At 38.7% G+C, this 13,260-nt stretch overlaps 1 protein-coding gene across 5 annotated transcripts in view; it reads right to left on the reverse strand.

Moving 5' to 3' along the window:
• Positions 1–2,471: 2,471 nt before the first annotated feature.
• Positions 2,472–13,260, reverse strand: part of LOC138809640 (phosphatidylcholine translocator ABCB4) — a 62,534-nt gene continuing 51,745 nt past the window's right edge. For 2 of the 5 annotated variants that reach the window (XM_069996390.1, XM_069996389.1), the window contains 5 exons: positions 10,779–10,935; positions 8,456–8,653; positions 6,970–7,176; positions 3,591–3,737; positions 2,472–3,057 (listed from right to left, as the gene is read on the reverse strand). In XM_069996390.1, the coding sequence (XP_069852491.1) occupies positions 2,851–3,057; positions 3,591–3,737; positions 6,970–7,176; positions 8,456–8,653; positions 10,779–10,935 (916 nt within the window). In that variant the 3' untranslated portion in view covers positions 2,472–2,850. The remainder of the gene's footprint in view (positions 3,058–3,590; positions 3,738–6,969; positions 7,177–8,455; positions 8,654–10,778; positions 10,936–13,260) is intronic. The other 3 variants (XM_069996391.1, XM_069996392.1, XM_069996393.1) reach the window with 3 other exon arrangements.

Below are 13,260 nucleotides of genomic sequence, written 5' to 3' on the forward strand. Positions count from 1 at the left end.
TGCATTGCTGTCAGATCTGCTGAGCACCACCGAGAAGGTGCAATGCTACCCTTACCACCTCTTTCCACACAGCCTTTGAAACTGCACCATTGTACTGCTTAGAGGAGAAATGTTTTTGGCCTGCCACTGCCAAGGCTGTCAGAACCAGTGATAGAGAGCTGGAAACAATAGCATCTGAGGAAACACCAGTTGCCAGTAGAGACTATCACTCCATTGTGGGAGTGAATGTTTTTGTTTTTTGATTTTTTTTTGTCAGTCATGGGCCTTGAACTCTGGGCCTGAGTGCTGTCCCTCAGCTCTTCAGCTAAAGGCTAGCACTCTACTTGAGCTACAGGCCACATCCAGGAGTGAATGTTGTATGAACCACACTTGCTCAACTGCTTTGTGTCCCAACTTTCTCATGGCCTGTAGAGACAGAAGATCTCTCCAACTCCATCATGGTTTGCAATTCATCCAAAGTCATGAATCACAACCAAAGAAGCTATAGGGAGACTGATATTTCTGGGTACCTACCCAGAAATAAAGCTAGTATTACAACACAAACTTATAGACCAAGGCACATCTTCAGGAGAAGGCTGTTTACTAAGAAAATAGATGATCTGTCATTTGCCGGATGCACCAGAAGTGAGGAAGTGCAGCAGTACAAGAAGTGAGGAAAACAACATAAATATGTGACTAGCAACAGATCCCAATAAAGCCAATTTAAGACATAAATTAACAAGGTCCAAATGAATACAGAAAAATAGCTAAGTGAAATTTAAAAAAATGCAAAGTGCCTATCCTTTGAGCAAAAATATCTGGGACGGTGCCCAGGCCAACCAACACACACACACACACACACACACACACACACACACACACACACACACACAGGCCAACACACACACACACACACACACACAGGCCAACACACACACACACACACACAGGCCAACACACACACACACACACACACACACACACACACACACACACACACACACACACACACACACACACACACACACACACACACACACACACACACACCGTACTGTAGAAAGGACAGCTTTTGGAGCTGGGAACACAGGGTGTCTACATGTAAAAGCTTGAACTGTGACTCCTTTGCCTCACCCTATAAAAAATTCAACTCACAAAGCACCAAAGGCCTAAATGTAAAGTCTGACTCTCATAAACTACTGAAGGAAAAATCTAAGGGAAACATTTTGAGGCACCAGCCTTGGTAATGAGTTTCTAGACAGGATTCCAAAATGAGATCACATCATGATGTGGGCTATATCAGGATATTTGCCAACTGCTCATTTAACAGAAGGTTAGTATAGAGTATATAAAAAATTAATCTAAAAACGTGCAAATGGTCCATATAATAGCCATTTTTCAAAAGAAGAAATACAGCCAACAAACATGAAAAACTATTAATTATCATTAGTCAATAAGAAAGGCAGCTAGCTGAGGAGGTGGGAGGGAAGGGATGGTAGGGGAAAAACAAGGCAACAATGCTTGATAAGAAATGTACTCATTACCTTGCTCATGTAACTGTAACCCCTCTGTACAGTATTTTCACAATAAAAAACTTTATTAAAAAAACAAATGCAAATCAAAACTACAATGAGATACTCCCTACCTCATCCCAGCTAGAATGGCTATTTGAAAAAACAATACAAAAATCACAAGTGCTGCTAAGGATATGATGGAAAGGAACTCTTACATACACTGTTGATGGGAATTAAAATGAGTAAGAAATTCTAGAGAACAGTACAGACATTCCCCAAAACAGATCTGCCATGCGATCCAAATATCTTATGTCTAGGTGTAAACCAAAGGAAACAAAACCTATATACAAAAGAGATTCTTATCCTCCCATGTTTATCAATGCACTATTCACAACAGCTGAGTTATTATCAGCTTAGATGTCCATCAGCAGATGAAAGATAAAGAAAATGTAGTATCACTACAGATACTCACACATATATACATGTACACACACACACACACACACACACACACACACAAATATATGGTTATACATTCAATGGAGTACTGTTTCGCTATAAAGAAAAATGAAATCAGCCTAGGGAAGTATCTCAGAGAACTTGCCTGCATTGGAAGACCTCGAATTCAGCCCTAGCACTGCTAGAAAAAATAAAGCCATGAATAATGAAATCATGTCATTTGCAGCAAAACGAATGAAAGTGAAGAACATTATTTTAAGTGGCATTAGCCAGGAACAGAAGAATAATTTAGATACATTCTCACTACCATGTGGAGGCTAAAAAAGTTAACTTGAAAGTAGAATTCTGATGACTAAAGATCGTGAAAGGGTTGTGTAGGGGAGGCAAAGGACTATTGGATCTGATTATTTGTGCTAGATGTATGTATGGTAATATCATACTTAACCCTATTAACATGTCCAGATACATGTTAATAAAAGTTTTCATAACTTCTATTTCATAATTTAATAATTCAAAAACTTACAAAGGGAGATGTTAGATGTTGAACAATTTATTTTTCCTTTTTACTTGTTACCAAATAATTGTATTAGCAACCCAGCTATTCAGGACCAAAAGAATTTTCCCTATCTCTGTAAATTCTGTTACTCCTATACCTGTATATATCTGTACTTTTGCTCCTCTCTCAGGGTGTTACTGATAACTGATGGGTCTGAAGAAAGGCATCACTTCTAATTCTTAAGCTCCATATGTTATAATATCAGGTACCAAACTGTATGTTTTAAATTTTTGTGGAATAGAATGACTCTATATTTATATACCTTAAACTAGGAATGTACTTTACAGGTCAGGAAGTTGTAAAATGATTTGAATTTATTTCAAGATACACTGTAACAAGAGTTCACAAGTGCTGTGTGCCAGTCTGAATATTGACCATGGAAAAATAGATGCCTTTCTGTGCCAGCAGCTGTTGGTGGGTGCCATACTCCTTGACTTTGCCATTCTGGATCACCACAATTAGATCTGCGTTCTGGATAGTGGACAGGCGGTGAGCGATCACAATGCATGTGCGGCCTTCTCTGGCTTTGTCCAGGGCTTCTTGCACAACCTGTTAATAAATCCAACAGAAGTTTTATACTAAATGCTATATTCATAAATTTTAACATTAAGGAAATTTTTAATAGTTACCACTCTAGTAAATTCAACTAGTAATTTCTAATCTTGAGACTGTCTTCATGCATATATCTACTATATTACTGACATTATAATCTACAAATAGTTTTGCTATGCATTTCAGCTATAATAAAAACAGACTTCCACAATGTAAATAATATTCATAAATATTTAAATTTTCTAACTAATCACATCACTTTAGCTCCCTTCTGAGTATTTTTCCAGTTTATCATTATTCTAGTCAGTATGTCAGAATTGTGAGTCATAAAAGCTTTTTATCTTAAGAATACTTGTTTTGTATTTGGAAAATAGGCATTCATTGTGAAAATTTGGGATGAAATAAAATGTTATAGTCCCTTAAGGGCTTTTTCTTCTAGGTTCACTATTTGCTTTATTTTGTGGTTGAGAGTAACAAACAAACAAAATCCATTATACTAATTTGAAAAGATGTAATGTGGGAGGCCAGACCTTTTCACTTTCAGTGTCCAGGGCTGATGTAGCTTCATCCAGCAATAGGATCTGAGGTTGTCTGATGAGGGCTCGGGCAATAGCAATCCTCTGTTTCTGACCTCCTGAGAGCTGAGTCCCTTTATCTCCCACTCTAGTTTCATATTTCTGAAAGTCAGCATTAATAATGGTAATAAATTTCTAACCCAGAAAAAGAACTGATGATACATTAATGAATTATTACAGTTCTATTTACAATGAAAACATTAGAATCAAAAGTTTTTGTAAGATAGTTGTTCATTCAGCAAAATATTTTCAACTTAAAATGTTTTCAAACTTGAACTAGGAAGGTAGTAGCCCAATGGCATTATGTTACAGAAATTTGAGCAATAAGTTCTTGAATTTTCACAATCACTATAAATAGCATTGGATTTGATGTCACTGCAGTCCTAAAAATGTTTTATAATATTTCCAATTTTTAAAATTGAAGTATTTGTATGACTCATGTGGAGACTAGCCTATTCTCTCTTTATACTTTAATAATGAATATCCACATAAATACTGAGTATCTGCTAGGCCTTGAATTTGAGGAACTACAACAATTAACTCAGGTCTGAAGGAATTTATACTTTAGAAAAAAGATATACAGCTGGCGCTCAACATTAAGAAAGTACTAAATAAATAGTGTATACAACATGCTACGAAAGATCAAAGGGGGAAGCCAGAAATTGTGGGACACGGTGGAATTAGGAAAGAAAAGGAGAGATAGATGAACAAAAAGAAATCTCTGCAGAGAAGTTGGAAAGCTCAGCTGTGGGAGAACATTCTAGGCCATTGAAGAAGATAGACCTATAGAAATGCAGATTGAGTCCATTCAGTTTGCAGAGTTTACATAAAGTGCAGATTGTGTGAATTAATTTCCATGCCATTTATACTAAAAGTTGAAGCCTTCAGGTTTTCTGTTCAAAGGCAGGACCCAATATTTGATTCAGGTCAATGCTTAGATGCTGAAAGAATGGCAAACTAACATCACAGAAAGTTTCTTAAGTATTTGTGAGTAGGAATAATTTCTGATTGCAGTAGATGATGAAAACAAAACCAGTTAATCTCTGTTCAGTTAACCCTTTAATGTTGGATGAATATAACAAAATGTGCTCCCTATCATTTTTAGGGTTCTCAAGTCATCTTTCCAGAACTGCAGATGTTTAAATTTGGCACCAAATAGATCATCATAGACTTATATGTACAATGTAAAAAAAAAAAAAAAGGAATGTTTTTAAGTAGGAAAGAAAAAGGCTTTTATACCTCAGAGTTAGACAGAATTCAGAGGCTTGACATCAAAAGCAAAAAACAAAAAAATAGAAGAAATTAGATCTCAACAAAGTTAAAACTTGGGCTCTGCAAAAGACCTGTTAAATGAGTAGAAAAACAAGCTATGAAATAGAAGAAACATTTGCAAAATACCTACCCAGTAGTAACTAGAATACATAAAAATCACAAAGCTCACCAGTGAACAAAACAACCATACTGAACATTGGTTGAAGAAAAGAAAAGACTTTTACCAAAGATGATATATAGATGATGAATAAGTATATAAGAAATATGGCAGCTTTTTTTTAAAGAAATACAAATGAAGTTCAAAATGGCATATCACTACCCTCCTATCAAAACTGTAAAAAGAAAAAAATAGTGTCAACACTAAATGCTGGCAAAGATGAAAAGAAACTATCCCTTGTACACTGCTGAAAAAATAGTAGCTATTCAGAAAAAAACCAAACAGGTTAGCTTGTTTTTGAAAAAATTAATAAAACCAAACATACAATGATTATAGAGCCCAACAATTGTACTCCTCAGTGAAAACTTAGATTCATACAAAAACTTCAGTGCAGAACTATTTATAATCCAAACTGAGTAATAATAAAGAAAAGTTGCTACAAAGGAAAGGTGAAACTGTGGTTCATTCATAGCATGAAATGCCACTCAGTAACAAAAGGAATGACTTAGAAATACACACAACTTCAGAAGATTATGCTGAATGAGAAATGCTAAGTTTACATAATATACACATTTTTATAATATATTCTTTTTTTTTCTTGGGGTCCGGTCGTGGGCCTGAACTCTGGGTCTGAGCACTGTCCCTCAGCTCTTCAGCTCAAGGCTAGCGTTCTACCACTTGAGTCATAGTGCCACTTTCAGCTTTTTCTTTCTGCTTCTGGGTGCTGAGGAATCGAATCCAGGGCCTCATGCATGCAAGGCAAGCGCTCTACCACTGAGCTACCTTCCCAGCCCTATAATATGAGTGCTTCCTAGAAATTAGGGAGAGTAAGATTGAAAGAAGGAGGAAGCTACTGGAAAGGGCAGGGGAGATACCTATGGTGTTGGAAGTGTTCTGCATCTCTTTGGTTGTTGCTGTTTTCTTGGGGAATGTTGTTTACTGGGGATTGAAGGTCCATACTGGTTAAGTGAACACTCTACCACTTCAGCTACACCCTCAAGTCCCTCTGGGTATTGTTTGTTTGCTTTTGAGATGGGGGTCTTACTAACTTTGTCCTGGATGGTCTTGAACTCCCAATTCTTTTACTTCCACCTCCTGAGTATCTGGGATTATACTGACATATAACACCCGGCTTGGCTGTATTTTGCACCTTGTGTGTGATGTGAAACTGCCTAGAGCTAGATATACACATACAAGTAAGTACAAGTAAAACCACTAAAATTGACAAATAAGTATGAGTAAACTAGTCTAATAATGTTGGTATCTTGGTCGTGAGATTATTCTACAATTTGAAAAGATGATAGCATTAGAGGAAACTAGATAAAGAATACCCAAGATTTTTGTATTCTTTACAGTTGCATGTGAATTTATAATCATGTCAAAAAAAAGTTTATGTGCAAAAAAAGGAATATAGGGGCTAAGCCAATCATGACTGTCCAATGGTAGCACAAACACCAGTTTGCATCCCAAGTATGGTGCTTTGAACTTAATATAACCTCCTTTCCTTCTCAGTATGTATGTGTGAGGCAGGTGTGATGTATCCCATTTGCATGTAAGGAAACTTGTTATCTTTCAGGTCTGTGTCTTTCTAAGGTGACAGTGCTAGTAACTAGATCCAGTTTGTTATAAGACTGTATAACTTTGGAGAATTGTTTGGGGGATGAAAAGTGTGTTAACTTTGGCATCACAGCTATACAGGAAATAGTAAGAAGGCCCGCCAGTTGGAAAGTAATCCAATTCTTACTCTTGAACCCAAATTCAAGCTCTATGATGAGGAAAATGGAGGAAGGCAGCCAACATGGCAGACTTGGCAGGTCTATGTCACGTGCTCTCTTTCTCTACCATATTTCTTTTCAAATAAACTTTATACCAACTTTTCCACAAAAAAAAGTGTTGTTAACTTACATGAGGTAATGTCTCAATGAAAGGATGTATGTTGGCTGCTTTGGCTGCACTCACAATCTCTTCCTGGGACACAATCCGGCTGTTGTCTCCATAGGCGATGTTCTCAGCAATGCTGCAGTCAAACAGGATGGGCTCCTGCGACACAATGCCAAGTTGGGCTCTGAGCCACTGGATATTGAGTTTCTTTGCTTCTTGGCCATCTAAGAGCTGAAAACAAAATTCCATAATCAATAAGGAGACTTGAAAAAAAGCAAAAGAAAAAAATCTAAATAGTAAGTTACTAAATTGTCTGTATGATTACTGCAATTGGGCATCTGGAGCTGGGAACTGTCAAGCTTCAGACCTCATGACAAGATGGTTTTTTTAATGGAAATTAGGCCATCCTTCTCACGGCACATTTAGCTCAGTGATGACACATTTGGCATGTGATAACACAAGCTTCTGTGCCTATCTGCCTGCTGTAGGGCATTTCTATCCGCCTCTGTGTTTTAGAAAGTCATCAAGTTGTGCCATTCACAGCTGCTCCCCTAGAATGATTCTAACCCTTCAACTTGGCTTTACCATCCCCTTTCCTAAGCACACATTAGGAAAAAAAAGATGATCAATAGCATAGCCCCAGATTCTGAAATGTCTGACCCTACTCCTCTCTCCTCCTCTCCTTTCCCTGAGAGCCATCCTGAGAGCTGCCAGTCTTCACTTTTCCCACTGTGGGTGACTTATTGAGAGCACAGTCCCATGATGTCACTGGTACCATCTCACAATAATGACAGATGTAGGTATTATCAGCTTACTCAAAGGAGATAGCCAGGGAACTTCCTGACAGGTGTCAATGATGAAAGAGCTGGAGGATTTAGGCCAAAGTTCAGGTGGAGAGAGATAAGGCAAAGCAGAAAGTGGTGGGGCAGAACAGCAGCACCTGTCTGGGCTAGCAGTCTACTCTGAACTCAGAAAGTCTATGATTAACTCTATTCCTATCTCTTTTTTTTTTTCTGAGAGGTGCCAGCCTTTAAGTTCGCTCATTCCCCTTCTCTGACAGGACTAAGGATAAGAATTCACTAGAAAATGGGACGCTACAAAAGGCAGTGTTTTAAGGAGAATTATATTTGGTGGAAGTAGTCTTGTTTTTCTTGTTTTAAATAAGAGACATGGTGCTCCTTACTGGCTTTATAAGCTAGTAAGTGATTCCCTCCCCACCCCCCCCCCCACCTCCTAAGGAATCTCAGGCTGGCTCAGAAGGCCTGTGGAAAGCCAGAGATCAGTCTTATCTCAGTAGTTAGACTAAGTTCTTAGCTAGATGACATTTCAAGTGTTCTACACTTTTGTCCCCATATATTTGTCAGAGGTAGGTGCTCATATGGGGTCTATAGAACCCCATGATCATCTGAACAAATAGAATCATAGATGTTTACTTGGTTCCATTATGGCAATATTGTTTTGGCCAAGTAAAATGCAGTCTTCATTCAGTTTTTTAAGAAAGCGTGCTCACCACTGTGCCAGCCAATGGGTCATAGAAGCGCTCCAGGAGCTGCACCACCGTGCTCTTCCCACAGCCGCTGCTGCCCACCAGAGCCAGCGTCTGGCCCTTCTTCACCTGCAGACTCAGTCCCTGAAGCACTGGGATGTCTGGCCGGGTGGGATAGTTGAACTTCACTTCGTTAAAGGTCACATTTCCTTCAAACTTTTCCTACAAGTTATCATATTATTATTATTATTATTGGTCTATTAATTATTGAAATAAGAACTGTTGTTTCAGAGAAACTTTCCTAAAAGTATTATATATACATGTTTTGTTTTGAGACAGAATCACTCTATGTAGCTGAGGCTGGCCTTGAGATCACAGTCTACCTACTTCTGCCTCTGGGTGCTATATGATAGGCCTAGGCCACTATGACTGCCCCAAAACTGTATTAGAGAAACATGAAATGTATATTCAAGACAGTACTGGCACGTTAGCACTGAGAGCAAGTTGTTATTATAAAGTTGGATGCTGGTGGCTCAAGCTTATAATCCTAGCTACTTGGGAAGCAATCAGGAGAACTACAGTTCACAACCAGCCAAGGCAAAGAAAAGTATGGGAGACCCCAATATCACTATTAAATAACTAAGTACAGCTTTTATTATCCTGGCTACTCAGGAAGCTGAGATCTGGAAGACTGTGGATTCCAGCCCAGCCTGGAAAAAAAGTTTGAGACCCCATTTCAAGAGATATAAAGCTATGGGTGGTGACATATACCTGTCAGCTTAGCGAAGGCAGGAAGCATCAAATAGGAGGACTATGGTCCATACAAGCCTGGACCAAAAGAAATACCTATCTCAAAAATAACCAGAGCAAAAAGGACTGGAGGCATGACTCAAGTGGCAAAGCACCTGCTTAACAAGTGTGAAGCCATGTGTTAAAACCCAGTACTGAAAAAATATAAAAGAAGAAGAGGACAAAAGAGATGGGATATAGGTTACATAAGCCAAGAAGTCATTACAGCTGGGCACTGGTGGCTTATGCCTGTAATCCTAGCTACTCAGGAGGCTGAGATCTGAGAAACCTGGTTCAAAGCCAGCCTGGGTAGAGACTCTTATCTCCAATTAGACACCAAAAACCAGAAGTGGGGCTGTGGCTAAAAGTGGTAGATTGCTAGCCTTGAGCAAAACAAAAGAACTCAAGGACAGTGCCCAGGCCCATAACTGACAAAAAAATGTTATTACAAATCCATGCTTTGCAAACTCAATTTCTGGCTCACTTAGACAAACATTTATGCTTTCCCATTTTCTGATTCTAAGGCTGGAGGTAAGCTACTGGCCAAAGGCTGAAAGGCTTAGAAAATGTAACAACAGTCTCTGGTGTTGGTGGGTAGCTCTGCCCCAGGGCTAGCAGCTTCTGTATATCATTGTCCTTGCACTGTAGCTGAAACACCTGGAAAGTCTGGTATGGATTGCGAAAGTCCTGATTTTGTTATACACATAGTTTTTCAGGTCTCAGTATGTGCAGTCATTTGTAAAATACAAAGATCACTTGGATCCAAGTTTAACTTTAAAATATGGGCTTAGGACTCTCATTGTGAATAGGGCAACCTTCCTACTAATTATAACTCAGCGATTATAAAATATGGCCTATACTTGGAATCCCAAGGTGTGGGAGAAGGCAAAAGCAGGAACATCTCAAGTTTGAGGCCAGCCTGGAATAGACGGTGAATTTTGAGCTATCTAGCAAAACTTTCTCAAAAGAAGTGATTAAATCCCAATTACTAACTGCATTGATATGACTAAATTGTACTCAGATACCATCAGTTAGACATCATCAAATTGTTCTTGAAATCATTCAGTGCTTGTATATGTTTTTACTTTTGTAGAAATTTTAAAGTACTAAAATTAAGAATCCTTAAGACTTTATATATAAAAAAGTAATGCCAAGAAAGTTGGTCAAATACTAGTTACATAAATATCACAAAATAATTTTAAGTGTATTTTGGTGTAATTGCAATCAACTTATTTATATAGTTACAATTTAGCAGATAGCAGACCTTTAGGGGAAAATAATTAATCAAACATTCACCAGGCAGGGCTGGGAAGGTGGCTCAGTGGTAGAGCACTTGCCTTGCATGCCTGAGGCCCTGGGTTCGATTCCTCAGCACCACATAAGCATAAAGAAAAAAGCCGGAAGTGGTGCTGTGGCTCAAGTGGTAGAGCGCTAGCCTTGAGCTGAAGAGCTGAGGGACAGCGCCCAGGCCCAGAGTTCAGGCCCCACGACCGGACCCAAAAACAAAAAAACAAAAAAACAAAAAAAACAAACATTCACCAGGCAGAAGAAAACTCACAGGCCATAACCCCTTTTTACTGTAGCTGTCAATTAAAGGTTGTCTCTCAAATAGGTTGAATAAGTGGGCTGCGGAGAGCTTAGCTTTAGCATAGTCTGGAGCAAATGAACTAGCATGTCCCAGAGCCACGGCACCAAACACGATTGCTGAAAACACCCTGGATCAAAGCAGAGGAATTAAACAATTAGCTTATAAAAATAACTCCAAAGTCCAACTGCTGGCAAATATTTACCTTTATATTCCTCTGTCACCTTTCCCCCGATTAATACATATTTCCATGAAATCCCCATAACCAAAAAAATCTCCAAGGGGTTTTTAGGGTTTTGTTTTTGTTTTTTGATTTTTGATTTTTTTTTTTTGCCTCCATTCAACTTCTAGCTTCTAGGCCCTTTTAATTTTCTTGAGTTAATGTAACCTTCTGAAGATTTTTCAGTTTCAGGAAGTGATTTATGACCAAATCTGATTTATAATCTCAACTAACTTTAGTATTCAATTACAACTCCTTTAAGGGTGAGCAAAATCAAAGCACAAGGTATTTATGGGGCTCAGTGAGTTCCAGACTAAGTGATACTTCCTATTAAATCTAGAGCTGGATTCCTAGTTTGTGGTTTATTTCATGGTACAACACAAATGATAATAAGCATTACACAAGTTTTTGTTCAGACATTTACAGAATATTTTATCCAAATGTCTCAAAATTCATGGAACTTTCCTGAGTATACAAAACTTTCTTTTAGAATATACCACATATTAAGTTCCAAACAACCCACACATGGCTGCCTAAATCCCAATATAGTCTGTTATCTAGTTCTAAAATGAAAGATCCAAAAGCTGTCAAGTATCCAGAATTTAACATTTGTATGATTTTTTTTGAAAAAGAAGGGCTTGTCTTTCTCAATATTTTTTCCAGACAATAAAATTCATATTCTGGAATGTCACTTCCAACTAATACTCCCGTTGTCTTTCTCAGTCCAGTTTTTATCCATCTCTGCCTATACCATCTTGGGTTATCAAGGTGATTCATGAACAGCACTAAGTGATTTTCTAGTTGGGTATGGTGGACATGTGCAGGGTGAGGTGGGAAGATTGCAAGTTTGAAGCTAGCCTGGAATCCACTGAGTTCCACACCAGCCTGGCTAATAAAACCTGTTATTTAAAAACAAAACAAAACCACCACCACAACAAAACCCAATGGGGTTTGGCATGAAAGTCACTACCAGGGCATGGGGGCTGGAGGAGAGAGAGAGGCCAGAGTATTTGTCTCTTTGATTCCTTTCTCTTCCAGTTGATATCTCACTGCAAAAGCCACAGAAGGCCCCCAGGCTGGGTTCTGATAGTCTTTCCGGTCAGGCCCCGGGTGGTAGCAGTTCCTAGCTGAGTACTGTGGTGTTTGTCTGGAGGCTGTCTCCCTAGAACACTTGTGAGCCTTTGCAAAGAGATTCCTTAGCAATATTCTATTCCTTGCAATAGATTCCTTAATTTCCCTCTGTTAAGGACTAGAATGCTACAAATATTATGCACACTATTCATGCTTATTTTGACTGAAAACAGGAACAGCTCTAAAACATTTCAGTTCTCTTGTCTTTTCTCATTTCAGAAAAGGTTATTCAGCACCACTTTGAATTCCTCCCGCTAAAACAAAATATGCAAATGGTTTTAAAGGAAGGGTTTTGGCTTTGTGGATCAGCTATTCTTATAAATCCAAAGACTAAAAGTTTAAGCAGAAACAAAAGAGTTGCTTCCTTTTTTCACGCATAAACTACAACTTAGTTGAATGCACTTCGTGTATTTTTTTTTTTAAAGAATGTGTTAATCGGTAAGACCTCTAGTTAGCTTTGGAAACCAAGAAAAAAGAAGAGGCGAAGAGAAAAAAAACCTTGGCAGAGCTCTCTCAGACCTGGCAGGGAGAGAGGGGCTTTGCCAACCCTCAGTCAAGCAGTTCTTGACTATTGACAAGGCCGTGTTTTGGTAGCAGATAAATAGCAAACTATTTAACCCTCTGTCTGCAGTTTCTAATTACATTTTGTTTCTGCCTATGTGCTACAATGAAAAAAAAAATCTGTGGTCCTCTTGACTCAGATTGTTTGTATAATAGAAAGTATGCCTATGGTGTGATTAATTTTGGTTCACTGGCCAGATAATTTGCACCTGGGAGCAATGACAAGATCGGATTTCTGGGCCAGGGGCTGGGAAGGTGGCTCAGTGGTAGAGCGCCTGCCTTGCATGCATGAGGCCCTGGGCTCTGTTCCTCAGCACCACATAAGCAGAAAAAGCTGGAAGTGGTGCTGTGGCTCAAGTGGTAGAGCGCTAGTCTTGAGCTGAAGGACAGTGCCTAGGCCCAGAGTTCAGGCCCCACAACCGACAAAGAAAAACAAAAAAGCCGGGAATGGAGGCATCTTTAAATTCTCAATAATCAAGATTATTGCTCTCATAAACTGACATGTTATATTGAAACCCTTTTGTACAACTACTTCAACATAAT

This window comes from Dipodomys merriami, unplaced genomic scaffold (assembly GCF_024711535.1).
Source record: "Dipodomys merriami isolate MVZ:Mamm:240054 unplaced genomic scaffold, mDipMer1.0.p SCAF_5, whole genome shotgun sequence".
NCBI classification, from domain to species: Eukaryota; Metazoa; Chordata; class Mammalia; order Rodentia; family Heteromyidae; genus Dipodomys; species Dipodomys merriami.